Source organism: Centrocercus urophasianus, unplaced genomic scaffold (assembly GCF_019232065.1).
Source record: "Centrocercus urophasianus isolate 14NV4802_14NV808 unplaced genomic scaffold, USGS_Curo_1.0 seq_62, whole genome shotgun sequence".
NCBI lineage: Eukaryota > Metazoa > Chordata > Aves > Galliformes > Phasianidae > Centrocercus > Centrocercus urophasianus.
This window is the reverse complement of record NW_024885222.1, coordinates 195047-209223: the sequence shown is the minus strand read 5'-3', so window position 1 is coordinate 209223 and position 14177 is coordinate 195047. Positions and strand designations below refer to the sequence as shown.

The 14177-nt window shown below is 63.9% G+C and overlaps 2 protein-coding genes across 2 annotated transcripts; one reads left to right on the top strand and one right to left on the bottom strand.

The window, feature by feature from the left end:
• Positions 1-1517: 1517 nt before the first annotated feature.
• Positions 1518-4045, bottom strand: CCR10 (C-C motif chemokine receptor 10). Its single transcript, XM_042836643.1, has 2 exons — positions 3853-4045; positions 1518-2927 (listed from the first exon to the last, which is right to left on the bottom strand). Exons 1-2 carry the CDS (start codon positions 3859-3861, stop codon positions 1851-1853), a joined length of 1086 nt encoding a protein of 361 aa, XP_042692577.1. The 5' UTR covers positions 3862-4045; the 3' UTR covers positions 1518-1850.
• Positions 4046-5885: 1840 nt separating this feature from the next.
• On the top strand, positions 5886-14147 carry CNTNAP1 (contactin associated protein 1). The gene is made up of 24 exons (XM_042836565.1): positions 5886-6813; positions 7196-7297; positions 7500-7693; positions 7782-7929; positions 8177-8380; positions 8455-8639; positions 8722-8865; positions 9205-9466; positions 9543-9692; positions 9762-9933; positions 9996-10102; positions 10183-10302; positions 10424-10627; positions 10708-10864; positions 10969-11096; positions 11176-11343; positions 11410-11628; positions 11702-11941; positions 12024-12260; positions 12334-12461; positions 12538-12631; positions 12715-12948; positions 13050-13097; positions 13188-14147. The coding sequence occupies exons 1-24, from the start codon at positions 5886-5888 to the stop codon at positions 13376-13378; spliced, it is 4764 nt and encodes a 1587-aa protein (XP_042692499.1). The 3' UTR covers positions 13379-14147.
• Positions 14148-14177: the final 30 nt, after the last annotated feature.

Below are 14177 nucleotides of genomic sequence, written 5' to 3'. Positions count from 1 at the left end.
TCGCTTTGCGCCGGGGCTGCGGCGCGGTCCGGCCTTGGCGAAGCAGCGCTTTGCGCCGGGCGGGGAGCCGCGGGCGCGTGGTGTCACACAGCGCAGCTGGCAGCGTCCCGTCCCGTCAACGCGCCGCAGCCCCAGCCCAGGAGGGCCCGGAATGCCGGTGCCGCGTGCGGGGCGCAGCTCCCACGTTGCACGGAATGACGCCACCCCACTTCCACCGGCGCGGCCCTTTCACCCCTCGGTGCCAAGGGCACGTTTGGTGCTCTCACAGCCGCGGTTGCACCGTGCGCACGATGCGGGCGCGGGGTCACGGCCCGTTCTGCCAGCGCCGTCACCTCGGCTGCTGCAGCACCGGAAGGGTTAAAGCATCCGCCCGGCTCTCCGGGAGCCGCTGGGACCGGGCCGTGCAGGCAGGAGCCGCCAGCTCGCCTCCCACGCACCGCCAGCCCCGAGGGGCCTCGGGGAGGGAGTGGGGCCACTGCTGCGGGGCAGAGCAGCAGCTGCGGGACCGGCGTGGTGCCCGCGGTGCAGGGAGGTACGGCGCGGCCGTGGGGCAGCCCGAAGCTGGGCAGGGAGCTGGGAGTCCGCGGGACACGGGTGGTCGGTGCAGCAGAATGGGGGCTGCGAGGGGATGGGGGCCCTGCGGTGCTGAGTCAGTGGTAATTGCGTTTCTGCCCAGAAGTAGGCGAAGGGTCCGAGCTTCCCAGTATGAGCTGGGCTGATTACAGAGCGTGTGGGTGAGCGGGAAGAGGTCTCCAAACCCAGAGATGGGGAGGCATCGCCCCCCACACAGAAACCCTCGGTGTCAGAGCCAGGGGGAACCGACCCGGGGCTCAGAACCACCCCCTCGCAGGGAAGCTTGAACTGCCCCTGCAGACCCTGGATCTGCTGCTCTGGGCGCTCTGTGCTGGCATTGTTCAGCCCTGCCGGGAGGCCGAACACAACAGGAGCAACCGCCCTGTGTGGAATGCTTGGAGCCACTGGGATGGACCTGCTGGGGCCAAATCTCGTGGGGAAATGAGAGGAGAGGAAGGGAGAGGAAAACCCCTCTCGCCCATCGCCCTGGGGGCGATGTTTCCAGCCTGAGCCGGAGCAGGATTTTCCCGAGGATCACACTGCTGGCCCCGGGGGGTTTTCCGACCCCTACAGCCCCAGTGTGGGTCTGTGGGCTCCATCGCCGCCTCTGCCCTGCTGGCGATGTGGAGGCTGTGACAAACCCTGCTGGAGTGCGGCTAGGCCGTTCCCATCGCGTGACTGAGGGTCCCAACCCCGTCTCGGGCAGACGCGGTCAGGCCCCGCAGCGTCGGGCAACTGGCAGGACAGGAAACGCTGGGTTCTGCTGCCTCCTGCAGGCATCCACCGACCACTGCCGCGGCGCTTCCCCTGCTTCCTGCCGCCTGCCCGATATCGGCCTCGGTACCTACGGCAGCTTCTGCTCCTCCACCCCGGAGAGTCCCCGGCCGCGCAGAGATGTGGCCTGACGCAGCGCAGTTCGAGCAGGGTTTATTGCAAGGGTGGAAACGAAGGTGGAAGGCGCTGCCCTGTGGCATTGCAGTCCCACTCACACAGTAATGCACGGTCCTACTGGGGCATGCATGGCACTGCATGGTGCCCTTGTGGCGTGCACCCCCAACCACTTGTGACATTGCATGGTCTCCCTGCAGCTGGGCACGTTTCCCCAGTGCTGGCACTGGGCTCTGCACACGAGGCGTCGTCTCCATCTGCCCAGGACACAGTCTGTCTGTCCTGCCCTTATCAGTAGCTCCAGGGACTCCTGGGGCCATTCAGGCTTTCTCTGGGGGGTTTTGAGTCCCACGGATGCTGCCGCCTGCCCTGGGCACGGCACTACATTCCTATGCCACATCTTGGCAGGTGGAGAGTGATGAGCGCTGGCGAGGACTGGGGCAGCCGGGGCAGCGCGGGTCGATGTTCCCCACACAGCCGGCATCGCTGGCCAGCAGCCACAGCTCGCGGCGGAAGCGCTGGCCCAAGAAGGCATAGAGCAGTGGGTTGAGGCAGCAGCGCAGGGATGCCAGCCCGCTGGTGACCAGCAGCGCCAGGTCCTTGCGGCGGCTCTGTGCGCAGCTCAGCTCCCAGCTGGCCAGCAGCTCGGCTGTGTCCAGCAGCACCATCAAGCTGTAGGGCAGCTGCAGGGCCACAAACACGAGCACAAGGGCCAGCAGCACCCTCAGCGCCCGGTGGGGCTGAGCACCACGAGCCGCCAGCAGCGTCCGAGCCACAGCCGTGTAGCAGCTTGCCATCACCGCAAAGGGCACGGCAAAGCCCAGCACGACCTGCGTGAGGTTGGTGGCTCCCCGTGCTGCCCGTGACACTGCCGGGGGAAAAACAACACGGCAAATGTGCAGGTCCTGGTGCTGTTCTGCTTTGCCGTAGACGAACTGCGGCAGTGCCAGCAGCGCGGCCAGCAGCCAGGCCAGGCCCACCGTCAGCCAGCCGTGGCGACGAGCCCGTGGGCGCAGGCGGCACGCGGCTGGCACCCGCACAATGGCCACGTAGCGGTCCATGCTGATGCAGGTGAGGAAGAGGAAGCCGCTGTAGAAGTTGAGGGCATAAACGCCCTGCAGCACCTTGCAGGCAGCTGTGTCTGGGGACCAGCCCTGCAGCATCACAGTGACGGCAAAGGGCAGCGTCAGCAGCAGCAGGAGGTCAGATAGGGCCAGGTGCAGCAGGCAGACGTCGGTGATGCTGCGTGCCCGGCGGTAGCGGGTGTGTGTGAGCAGCACCAGCCCGTTGCCCACCGTGCCCAGCAGCGAGAGCAGCAGGTAGATGGCCGGCTGGTAGGTGCGGGCGAAGCCCTGCACTGCCTGCTTCTCACACAGCTCAGGCAGCGTGCCGTCATCCCACGAGACGCTGTACTCCCAGGTGTAGAAGTCGGTGGTGGCCGTTATCACCATGGGGGTGGGGTTTGCCTGCACAGAGGGATTGGTATCGAGAGATCACAGAATCACAGCCAAACTGCTTCAGAAGAGACCTTACAGCCCCCTGAGCCCCACTGCCCTCACTCTCTTTTAGTTTAAAACCATTCTCTCTTGTACTGTCACTGTCAGATCGTGCGAAAAGTCGCTCTCCTTTCTAGTGAGCCCCCTGCAGGGCTGCTCCGTGGTCTCCCTAGGTTACTCTCTCCGGGCTGAGCACTCCCCACTCTCTCCATTTGTCTTAATGGGAGAGATGCTCTAACCAGGGATGCCCGCTGCCCTCTGCCCCACTGCAGTGCACAGCCCCCACCCAGCCCCACCAAGCAGCCCCGCTGTGGGGAGCCCTGAGGGTGGCTCAGTTTCCGTCTCACGCCCACTTGGAGCAGTGGCAGATTCACCTCGATCAGTCATTGCGAGAGCAACCGGGACCTTCCCGCACTCCCTGCTGCAGCACAGTGCTAGTGGAGCAATGTCACCCCAGCCCCAATGTCTCTGATCTGATCCCATGTCCACGAACCAGCTCTGACCCCATGGGGCTGCTCCAAGTGATCCCCAGGAGCTCACACTCGACTCACAGTCCACAGTGTCGCCTTGCAGGTGACCCCATGCAACCATCCCCAGCCTCGGTGCCAGTGGCCCCAGGTGCTGTGGGTGCAAAGGGACCTTTCCAATGCATTCAAATGCCCACTCGTGCACTCTGGGTTTGACACTGATTCCAGGCAGAATCCGTCCCCAGCAGCTCCCCAGCTCCTTCCCTGCTCCAGGCCTGGGGACTTGGAGCACCGAGTGCTGCCCTGCTTGTCCCTTACAGCCCCCTCAGCCCACAAGGAGCACAAGAGAAAGTTTAAAAGTAAAAGCAAGAGCCAGAGAGCGATGTGCCCACCAGACCCTGTGAAATCCTCTCTCCGCAGCCCCTCACCTCCTCCATTGCACAGCAGGACCTCTCCCCTCCTCACTCAGAGGCTCCAGAGCCGTCAGTGTCTTTGAGCTCTGCAACCTGTGGTTTGACCGCGTGCCGCACCCGATACCGAGAGATGTGCTGAGAGTACAAGCCCAGCCCCAAGGGGGAAGGAGAAGCAGCCATGACCCTGCTCTGGAGCCGCGTCCTGCATCTTTAGTTTGTGGCAATTTTCTGCATGCTGAGGTACAGAAATAACTGTGCTCTGCTTAGCTCTGGTGCTGCAGGGCTCGGGGATGACACCCAGGCACGGGGAGGAGAGACAGGCTGAGGACACCCAGCACTCGCAGGAGTTCCCAGCCCAACAGGGCTGCTGTCGGCGTCTCCCACTCTGCAGCACGGGCTGCAAGCAGAAGGCTGTGCAAGAGCCAGAGGGAAGCAGTGCCAAAGAGAGTGTGGGACTGCTGTGGGCTGGCACTGTCCCAGAGCAGCAAGCAGAGATGTGTTCAGCTTGGGCACTGCTTGCCCTGATGGGAGATGGCAGTTGCAGGAACTGCTGATGCATGGTATCCCCCTTGCCCACAGGGTCCCACACTCTGCTCTGCTGCTGTGCCCCTGTGCTCCATCAGTGCTGGGCAGGCGGTTTGCTGGTTGTTGACAACACCATTCCCAGCCCCTCCTTATGGGCCAGATTAGGATCTGCAGGAAAGAGGACCCATTTTGCTCTCCCCAGCAGGGAGCAAATTGATTTCAGGCTCTAGCAGGCTTTTTGCCTCTTGTAGCAATAATCCCTCAATCCCCCTTTCTCCCAGCAACAGTCATCTTTCCATGGCTTATCTCAGCTCTGTGCAGAGTCCCTACTGGCCCCAGGAGCTTTCTGCTGGTGCCCTGGGGCCATGGAGCTGCTGCAGGCTGGGCATCCGCAGGGTTCTCCCCTCCCTGCCCTTACCGAGGCACATACATGCTCTGGACCTTTGCTCTGTGCCTGCTCTGGGGGTGCCATTCTGCTGGGGGAAAGGAAGGGACACAACCCTGGGACAAATGTCAGGATACAGCCTGGTTGGACCCACCAGCACTGCGAGGAGCTGGGAGCTGGGAGGGCCCTCAACTGCATCCACATCCCCAGGGACGTGGCTCCAGCTCTTAGCAGCAGCACACGCCACCAGCTCTCCTCACAGCCCCTCTGCACCTGGGTCTTTCTGTTCCCTCTTTCACCACCTGCTCTGGCCTCAGCTCAGCTCCTGCACAGGAAGCAGCCCCAGCACCACTGCAGGTGACGGCAGCATTGTGGAGTGCTGGGCTCTTGCCGAGCACCAGGACCAGCAGCCCCCAGAGCATCCCCATCCCTCAGGGCTGGATCCCCATAGGGCACCACATGGTCTGTGGGGCAGGTGGCATATGTAGGGCACACAGCTGCCAGCCCCCTCCCCCGTCCCCACCGTGGGCGTCTGGGGATGTTTGGGAACAGTCGCGGGCTAAATCCAGCTCTTCTGCGCCACTGGGAAAGACAGGTGACCCCTCAACCCGCAGGCCTTAATCTGCTGCTTGATTACAAACCACCACCACATCTGCTGCAAGAGGGCTGGCAGACACCACTTAAATCCTTCCCTGCTGCAGCTGTGGGCACCGGGTGCTGGGTCACGTCTGGGGGGGCCCGCACCACGAGCCACCGGCGCTGCTCACCGTGCGCGATGCCCCCCACAGCACTCACCCCGTGCGTCACTCCCCGCGCACCCCTTGTGCAGTGCGCTCCCCGCACGGCTCTCTCCCCACGCGCCCCCGCTCCACTCCTGCAGGCCGCGCGCTTTGGGTGCCACGCGGGGCCGGGGCTGCCCCGTGGGTGCCGGCGGTGATCGGGACGGGCACCCCGAGGCCGCTCGAGGGCTGTGGGGCGGCAGGCGGGGTGCTGGGGAGCTCTGCGCTTTGCCCCAGCGCCGCCCGACCCGGGGCCGCCCCACCGCCACCGCCCCGTGGGCGGAGCCGCCGTTCCCGCTTCGCCGCGCGGCTGCAGCACCGGGAGCGGCGGCGCCGAGGGCGCTCGGGGCGCTCCAGCGATGGGCGTTCGCCGCCTCTTCGGGTTCCTGCTCGCCGCTTGCGCCGCTCTCCTCGGGCCCGGCCCCGGCTGCCTCGCACGTAAGTGGGGCCGCGGTCCCGGGAGCCGCCGCTCCGCACTGCGGGACGGAGCCGCGTTGCCCGGCACCCCCCGACCTCCCCCTCCCCTCGAGCCTCCCCCTCCAGCCCCGTTCCCCAGTTCTCATGGGCATCCCCTGGCGCCCCGCTCCGGGCTTTTCCCAAGGTCACCCCCGGCTACGGGCGTTCCGGCGTCCCCCCCCCCCAGCGCCACGCCCGGGGCCGCCCAGCCGCAGCCCCCGCGCCCGTGCAGGGCCCTGCCTGCAGTCTTCCGTGACCCCGCACCGGGAGCTCTGGGATGCGCCGGGCGTCGCGCCCCGCGCTTCACATCCCGTCCTCCGAGCGCCCCGCATCCCGAGCGTCGCGGGCCGGGAGGACGCAGCTCCGTGCGCCTCCGCCAGGACCACGGGCAGCGCCGCGCGGCTGCGGCAGGGAGGGCGGGGGGGGGGGCGAGGCCCAACGCCTGCAGCTCGGCGGGGCCGGGGGAAGCGGTGCGGGAGGCGCGGGGCGATGGAGGCGCAGAGGAAGGCGCGGGGGTGACGGCTGAGGGTGGAGCTGTGCGGGCGGTGGGTTCGGAGCGGCTGCCGTTGAACCCACGCGGAACAGAGGCTGCAGCCGACGCTCCTTCGGGACGGCGCCCCGGGGTCGGCCTGGCCCGGCACAGCTGTGCGGTGGGCTCGGGGACCCCGACCCCACCACATCCTCCTCTGCGGACGTCGCCTTCTCTGAAGATCTGCGGCTTTCTGACCCGGCCCCACCCGGGGGCTCCGGGCCCGGCAGCCGCCTCGGGCCGAGGGGTCGAGGCGGGGCGGGCGGCGGTTCCTCCGCTCCTACAGCACTGCGGAGGCTGCGGTGCGTCAGTTCTCGCCGCAGTGGGAGCGCGGAGGAAGGCGCGGACCCTCGGCCGGGGGCGCTGAGCGGTGCCTGCAGACCCGTCCCCAGAAGCGGGGACAGCGGGAGGGGCCGACGGCAGCGCCGCCCCCGGTTCTCAGCGCGGCTCGGCAACGCAGAAGCGCTGGGTCACGGTGCGGGGCTCGGCGGCTGCGGGCAGCGCGGGTCTGCGTCCATCGCCCGCGGATCCGCCACCTTCCGTCACCGCTCCTCCGTCACCCCCACGCCTCCCATCACGCAGCGTGGGGAACTGCCCCCCCCCACGCGTCCATCTCCCATGCGGCTGTCTGTGTGCGGTGCTGCGGGGATTGGGACGCCGCACCCAGCGCCCCGTTCCCCGCAGGGCCGTGTTACGATGAGTTGGTTGGATCCCTCTACTCCTCGTCCATCGGCGCCTCTTCCCGATACAACATCTTCTACTCAGCAAGCTTCGCCCGGCTGCACAGTGAGCACTCCCACCACGGGGACGGGAACAGCACGTGGGGACAAAATTCACGGGGTGTAGGGGCTGTGGGGAGGTCCCCCTGCAACGTTTCCCCCTCAGCATCCCCCTGATGTGCAGGGAGCTTCCCCTGCGGGTACTGGGCTGGGAGTGTTGGGGCTGCGGGTTCCTGCTGAGACCCCTTCCCCCCGCCCCGCTCCCATAGGCACTAGCGGGTGGTCCCCCGACCCCCGTGACAAGCAGCCCTGGCTGCAAATCGACCTGATGCAGAAGCACAGGATCAACGCAGTGGCCACGCAGGGGACCTTCAACACATATGACTGGCTGACACGCTACATCGTGCTCTATGGGGACCACCCCACCAGCTGGAAACCCTTCTTCCAGCAGGGCAGCAACTGGGTAAGCACTGCCCATCTCCCTGGGGGGTGGGAATCTGGGGGGGTGCAGGCAGTTGTTGCTCCAGGCTGAGCTGTGCCTTTACCACCAGACTTTCTTTGGGAATGTGAATGAGAGTGGTGTGGTGAGGCATGACCTGCACTACCCCATCCTCGCCCGCTACGTCCGCATCATCCCAGTAGCCTGGAACCCACGAGGGAAGATCGGGCTGCGCCTGGGCCTCTATGGCTGCCCCTACCGTGAGTACTGACCCAGGGGTTCCCGTGTGGGGAGGGGCTCAGCCCCATAGCTGCATGGCACTGGGCCAGCTTTTGTGCAAATGCCAGAGCCGCAGTCTGGCTCTGGCACACGCCAGAACCCTTTTCCAGCTTTCATTAGAGATTATACAAACCTGCCTCGATGGTCAGGACTGTCAGACCTATGTGCTCCCCAGCGTCGGGGTGCCCACTGCTGCAGGGCAATGACACGGCGCTGCCTCACTCTCAGGATCCCATGTGCTCTACTTCGATGGGGATGATGCAATCTCCTACCGCTTCCGGGCCAAGAAGATCAGCACCATGGAAGATGATATCTCCTTCAACTTCAAGACAGTGGAACAGGATGGTGTGCTGATGCATGGGGAGGGTTCGCAGGGTGACTACATCACAGTGGAGCTCAAACAAGCCCAGCTCCTTCTGCACATCAGCTTAGGTGAGCCGGGGCCGGCGGGAAGAACTGAGGTGGGGCTGAGGCAGGAATACAGAGTGACTGTCCGCCCTCCCCAGGCAGCAGTCCCCTGCACGCCACCGAGGGCCACACGACGGTGGCGGTGGGCAGCCTCCTGGATGACCAGCACTGGCACTCGCTGCACATCGAGCGCTACGGCCACCACGTCAACCTGACGCTGGACGGAGAAGTGAAGCGCTTCCGCTGCCACGGCACCTTCGACCACCTCGACCTTGAAACTGAGGTGGGTGTGCAAGCAGGGATCGCCGGGCTGCCGGCTCTGTGCTGTGTCAGTGTGAGGCTGAGCCCGCCTCTCTACCTCCCAGATCTTCTTCGGAGGGGTGATCGACCAGGACAAGCAGCACCTCACCTACCGGCAAAACTTCCGTGGCTGTGTGGAGAACATAATCTTCAATGGGGTCAACATCGCTGACCTGGCCCGGCACCGGAGATCCAACATCCGCTTCGAGGTCTGACTCCACAGCCCCCACCAGGGGCAGGGGTCCTTCCCTGGGGATCGCTGTCACTGAGTGACCCCATCCCTAGAGCCTCATCACTGCTGTGGGTGACCCCTTTCCCGGGGCTATATTTCCCTTGCACTGGGGTGATGTGATGCTGGCGGCTGCTGCACTCAGCCAAGCAGTCCCGCGTCGACTGCACGAGGTCACCTCTGGCCTGGGGCATCCATTCAGCAGCACCAGGCAACAAAATTGAGCGGTGGCCATTGTGGCCGTGGGGGGAGGAGAAGGGGGGAGTCTCGCTGCTGTGGGAGCATCTCACACCTCACCGCCTCCTATGGTCACCCCCAGGGCAGCGTGGGCCACTACTGCCAGGACCAGGTGAACACCCCCATCACCTTTGCCGGCATCAACAACTACGTGCAGGTGCCAGGCATCCCCCGCAGGAACCGTCTGGCTGTCAGCTTTCGCTTCCGCTCCTGGGATACAGCTGGGCTGCTGCTCTACACTAGCTTTGCTGACCGCCTGGGCTCACTGGAGATGGTGCTGAGTGAGGGCCAGGTCAACGTCTCCATTGCCCAGCCCGGCAAGAAGAAGCTTGAATTTGCTGCAGGTGGGCTGGGGGCTGCCTAGGGGCTGGGGGCCAGTTCAATGCCCGTGCCCCTGAGCACTCAGCTCTCTCCACACAGGACATCGCCTGAACGATGGCTTCTGGCACTCGGTGCAGCTGGTGGCACGGGAGGGCTCAGCCGTGGTGACCATTGATGATGACGATGGCGCTGAGTTTCGTGTGGCTCATCCCTTCCAGCTCCGCACCGGCAGCCAGTACTTCTTTGGAGGTGGGTGTGGGGTGGGCGCACCGTGGGGACATACAGTGCCAGGCCATGCTAACACCCTGCACCCTGCAGGCTGCCCCAAGCCCGCGTCGCTCACTGGCTGCCGCTCCAACCAGACGGCGTTCCACGGCTGCCTGCAGATGCTGAGTGTGGACATGCAGCCCGTGGACCTGGAGATGCTGGTGCAGCACCGCCTGGGGAAGTATGCCGACGTCTTCTTTAATGTCTGTGGCATAACGGACAGGTATGGCTCGGGCAGCAGGGGGGAGGTGCAGGCAGGGCCGGGACTCACCCCTGTGCCCCCAGGTGCACCCCCAACCTGTGTGAGCATGACAGCCGCTGCGTGCAGTCCTGGGATGACTTCATGTGCATCTGTGACCTGACGGGCTACAAGGGAGAGACCTGCCACAAATGTGAGTGTGGGGCAGGGCGGCACTGTGGCTCTCCCCACTACCACGGTGCCATCGTCATCCCCTTCATTCCCCTCTCCCAGCCCTTTACAAAGAATCCTGTGATGCATACCGGGTCAGCGGGAAGACCTCAGGGAACTACACTATTGACCCAGATGGCAGCGGACCACTGAAGCCCTTCACAGTGTACTGTGACATCCGAGGTAGGCGCAGTGGGGCGGAGGGAGGCGTGGGGCTGCCTTCAGGGACCAGACCCCTCCACGTGCCTGGATCTGGAGCACGATGGAGGGAACGGGGGAACCTCCTAACAGCTCCACTCTGCAGAGGACCAAGCATGGACCATCATCCGGCACAATCGGCACTATGCCACGCGAGTGACGGGCTCCAGCGTGGACCAGCCCTACCTGGGCGAAGTGGAGTACTGGAATGCCTCCTGGGCTGAGGTCTCAGCACTGGCCAATGCCTCTGAGTACTGCGAACAGCGGATTGAGTTCCACTGCTACAGCTCTCGCCTGCTCAACACCCCCTGTAAGCACCAGGAGGGGGCGGGGCCGTGCTGTGGGGCTGCGCCACAGGGCCGTGTCCTCAACCCACCCCTGTACCTCCAGCCGGGCTGCCCTACAGCTTCTGGATGGGCCGAAACAATGAGCGGCACTATTACTGGGGCGGCTCACGGCCGGGCATCCAGCGCTGCGCCTGCGGGCTGGACAAGAACTGTGCTGATCCCGAGTACTTCTGCAACTGTGATGCCAACCACGCACTGTGGTGAGTGCCAGGCAGAGGCTGTGGGCACAGGGAGGGCATGGGTCGGGGGTCCAGGCAGAAACAGGACCCCTGCATGGCACCTCTGATGCATGATCCATTTGCAGGAGGACAGACAAAGGTCTGCTGACCTTCGTGGACCACCTGCCCGTCACACAGGTGGTGGTGGGAGACACCAACCGCTCTGGATCCGAAGCACAGTTCCTGCTGGGCCCCCTGCGGTGCTACGGAGACCGTGAGTGACCAGAGCTGTGTTAGGGTCTGAGCCCGCTTTGGGTCCGCACCCACCGCTCACCCTGTCCTGCTCCTCACAGGAAACACCTGGAACACCGTCTCCTTCAACAAAGGTGCAGCCCTGCTCTTCCCCACCTTCCGCGCCAACCACAGCCTCGACATCTCCTTCTATTTCAAGACCACCGCCCCATCCGGCGTCTTCCTGGAAAACCCCGGCACACAAAACTACATCCGTGTGGAGCTTAACAGTACGGGTGGGGTGTGGGGCGCAGAGGGCAGCAGGGTGCAACGCTGCTGACACTGCGTCCCCGCAGCCACCAGGGATGTGGTGTTTGCCTACGACATTGGAAACGGGCACGAGAACCTGACGGTTCGCTCAGCGGTGCCCTGGAATGACGACGAGTGGCACCAGGTGAAGGCAGAGCTCAACGTGAAGCTGGCCCGGCTGCGGGTGGACAGACTGCCCTGGGTGGTGCGGCCAGCCCCACCACAGAGCTTCGTCCACCTGGAGTTCGACAGACCCCTCTATGTTGGTGAGAGCCCTGCTGTGCCCTGTGACCCCGTGTCCCCGCAGCACGCAGCTGCTCAGTCCTGGTCCCACCGCAGGCTCAGCGGAGCACAAGATGCGTCCATTCCTGGGGTGCCTGCGGGCGCTGCGGATGAACGGCGTGACGCTCAACCTGGAGGGCAAGGCCAACGAGACGGAGGGCGTGCAGGTGAACTGCACTGGCCACTGCCAGGACCCACCGGTGCCCTGCCAGAACAGCGGGCTCTGCGTCGAGCGCTACAGCCACTACAGCTGCAACTGCAGCATCTCTGCCTTTGATGGGCCCTTCTGCAACTATGGTGAGCAGTTTGGTGCTGTGGGCACAGCAGGGGGAAGCCTCCACGGGAGAGGAGCTCCCATCACCCTGTGGGTGCCCTGCAGACATCGGTGGGTACTTCGAGGAGGGTGCCTGGGTGCGGTACAACATCCTGCCCATGTCGCTGTATGCTGCCCGCGAGTTTGCCAGCATAGTCAGCAGCCCCTGGCAGCCCCTGCCTGGCTACAACCTCACTAATGAGGAGGTCAGCTTCAGCTTCAGCACCACCTCGGCCCCTGCTGTGCTGCTCTACGTCAGCTCCTTTGTGAAGGACTACATGGCCGTTCTCATCAAGGATGATGGTGAGGGCACAGGGGGCTCCTCCACCCCTGTGCTGAGGACCAGCCCTACAGCCTTTGCTCGCTCTCTTTGCAGGGAGCCTGCAGCTGCGCTACCAGCTGGGCACCAGCCCCTACATCTTTGCCCTCACCACCAAGCCAGTGACAGATGGGAGACCTCACCATGTCAACATCACCCGCTGGCACCGCACGCTGTACACGCAGGTATGGGACTGGGGCAACTCAAGGCGGTGGGAGGTGCAGAAGGATAGGGGGCTGATGCTGAGTGTTTGCCCCTTAGGTGGATTATCTGCCAGTCATGGAGCAGCAGTTCTCCCTGTTTGTGGATAGCAAGTTGGACTCACCTAAGAACCTGTACCTGGGGCGTGTGATGGGTGAGCTGGGTCCCGCCGCCAGCACCCCTCTGCCCAGCACGGCCTTCAGTAGGGATAAGCTATTTCCTTCTGTGCCCCCACAGAGACCGGCGTGATTGACCCCGAAATCCAGCGCTACAACACACCCGGATTCTCAGGCTGCCTCTCAGGGGTGAAGTTTAACAGCATTGTCCCCCTCAAAGCCATCTTCCGTCCCACCAGCATTGTGCGGCCCTACAGTGTGCAGGGGGAGGTGGTGGAGTCCAGCTGTGCCTCCATGCTGCCCCTCACCACCATCCTCATCCCGCCCGAGATGGACCCGTGGTACATGGGCACAGGTAGGGTCCCCCTAAAGCATGGGATGCTGCTCACTGAGGCAGAAGTGATGCTCCAGCACAAACCCCACAGCCTCATCACAAGTCCCACTTTATCCCTGCAGAGTTCCCCCACGTGCATGATGATGGCTGGGTTGGGATCATCATCGGATGTAAGTGAGATGCCCAGCTGGCTCCCTGAGCTGTGCCATGCATTGTCCTCCATCCTCTTCCCAAATCCCTCACTGTTCTCTTCCCTGCAGTCGTGACGTTCCTGCTCCTGCTGCTCGGGGGCTTGCTGGTGCTGCTCTATTTCTACTACCACCGCTACAAGGGCTCCTACCACACCAATGAGCCCAAGGCCATCCAGGACTACAGCAGCGCCGTCAAACCGCTGTCAGTGCGCAAAGATCAGAACCTGCCCCAGATCCTGGAGGAGCCAAAAGGGGACTAGTGGGAGACCGGGGGGCGGAATGGGCTCACAGCGCCCCGCGGCCACTGGGGCTGCCTGGAGATGAGCAAACATCGTGGGACCAAAGGGCCGAGCACACCTGAACTGCCAGCACCGGCGAGCCGCCCGCTCCCACCTGTGCCTGGAGCGCGGCCACCGGCATCCTCAGCCCCACTGTGGCCCCTCTGCCACAGGCAGGCAGCTGCCCCCCGCTGCCCTTCCCGGGGACCCTGTGCCTGGCAGTCCCACGCCCGCGGGGGGAGCGCCCAGCTGCCCCCAGCCCCCTCGTGCTGAATTCCCTGCTGCTTTACTCGCTTAGCAAGAGCCACGAAGGAACCACGCAATATCGCCACGGCGCAGCCGGGGTGCCCAGCAATACCTGCCCGTGCCGTGCATGACGCCACTGCACTCTGCTGAAATGCTGCTTTCATACAATCAGGTACGGATCCTTTCTACCATTTTTGTTGCTGAATATTCTACTACACTGATTTTTTTATTCTATCAGTTTGTATAAAAAACAAAACGGAACTTCACGTCAGGCGTTATATTCCCAGTGTCGTGGTCAGTGGTCTGTAGTTTGCTACTTCTCTGTAAGAAGTGCTCGTCCTGCATTACCGCCAGCCCAGGGAACTCTGTTCACGCGCTGTACTGTGGTCAGACAATGTTATAGAAATGCTTTTATCTACCCAAAGGCCTAGCTCCACTGGGCACTTTATTTTTTAAAAACCTGTTTTGTTGAATGAGATGTGAAGATACTCCAATAAAGGCAGAATGACGGCGTTTGCCACTTTGCAGCCTTCTT

Bases quoted from the DNA above. Each gene is read 5' to 3' on its own strand.
- CNTNAP1 (XM_042836565.1), top strand. From the start codon at position 5,886: ATGGGCGTTCGCCGCCTCTTCGGGTTCCTGCTCGCCGCTTGCGCCGCT. The intron at 6,814-7,195 runs GTGCGTCAGTTC...CGTTCCCCGCAG, and splicing joins ACAGCACTGCGGAGGCTGCG to GGCCGTGTTACGATGAGTTG. The intron at 10,303-10,423 runs GTAGGCGCAGTG...TCCACTCTGCAG, and splicing joins AGTGTACTGTGACATCCGAG to AGGACCAAGCATGGACCATC.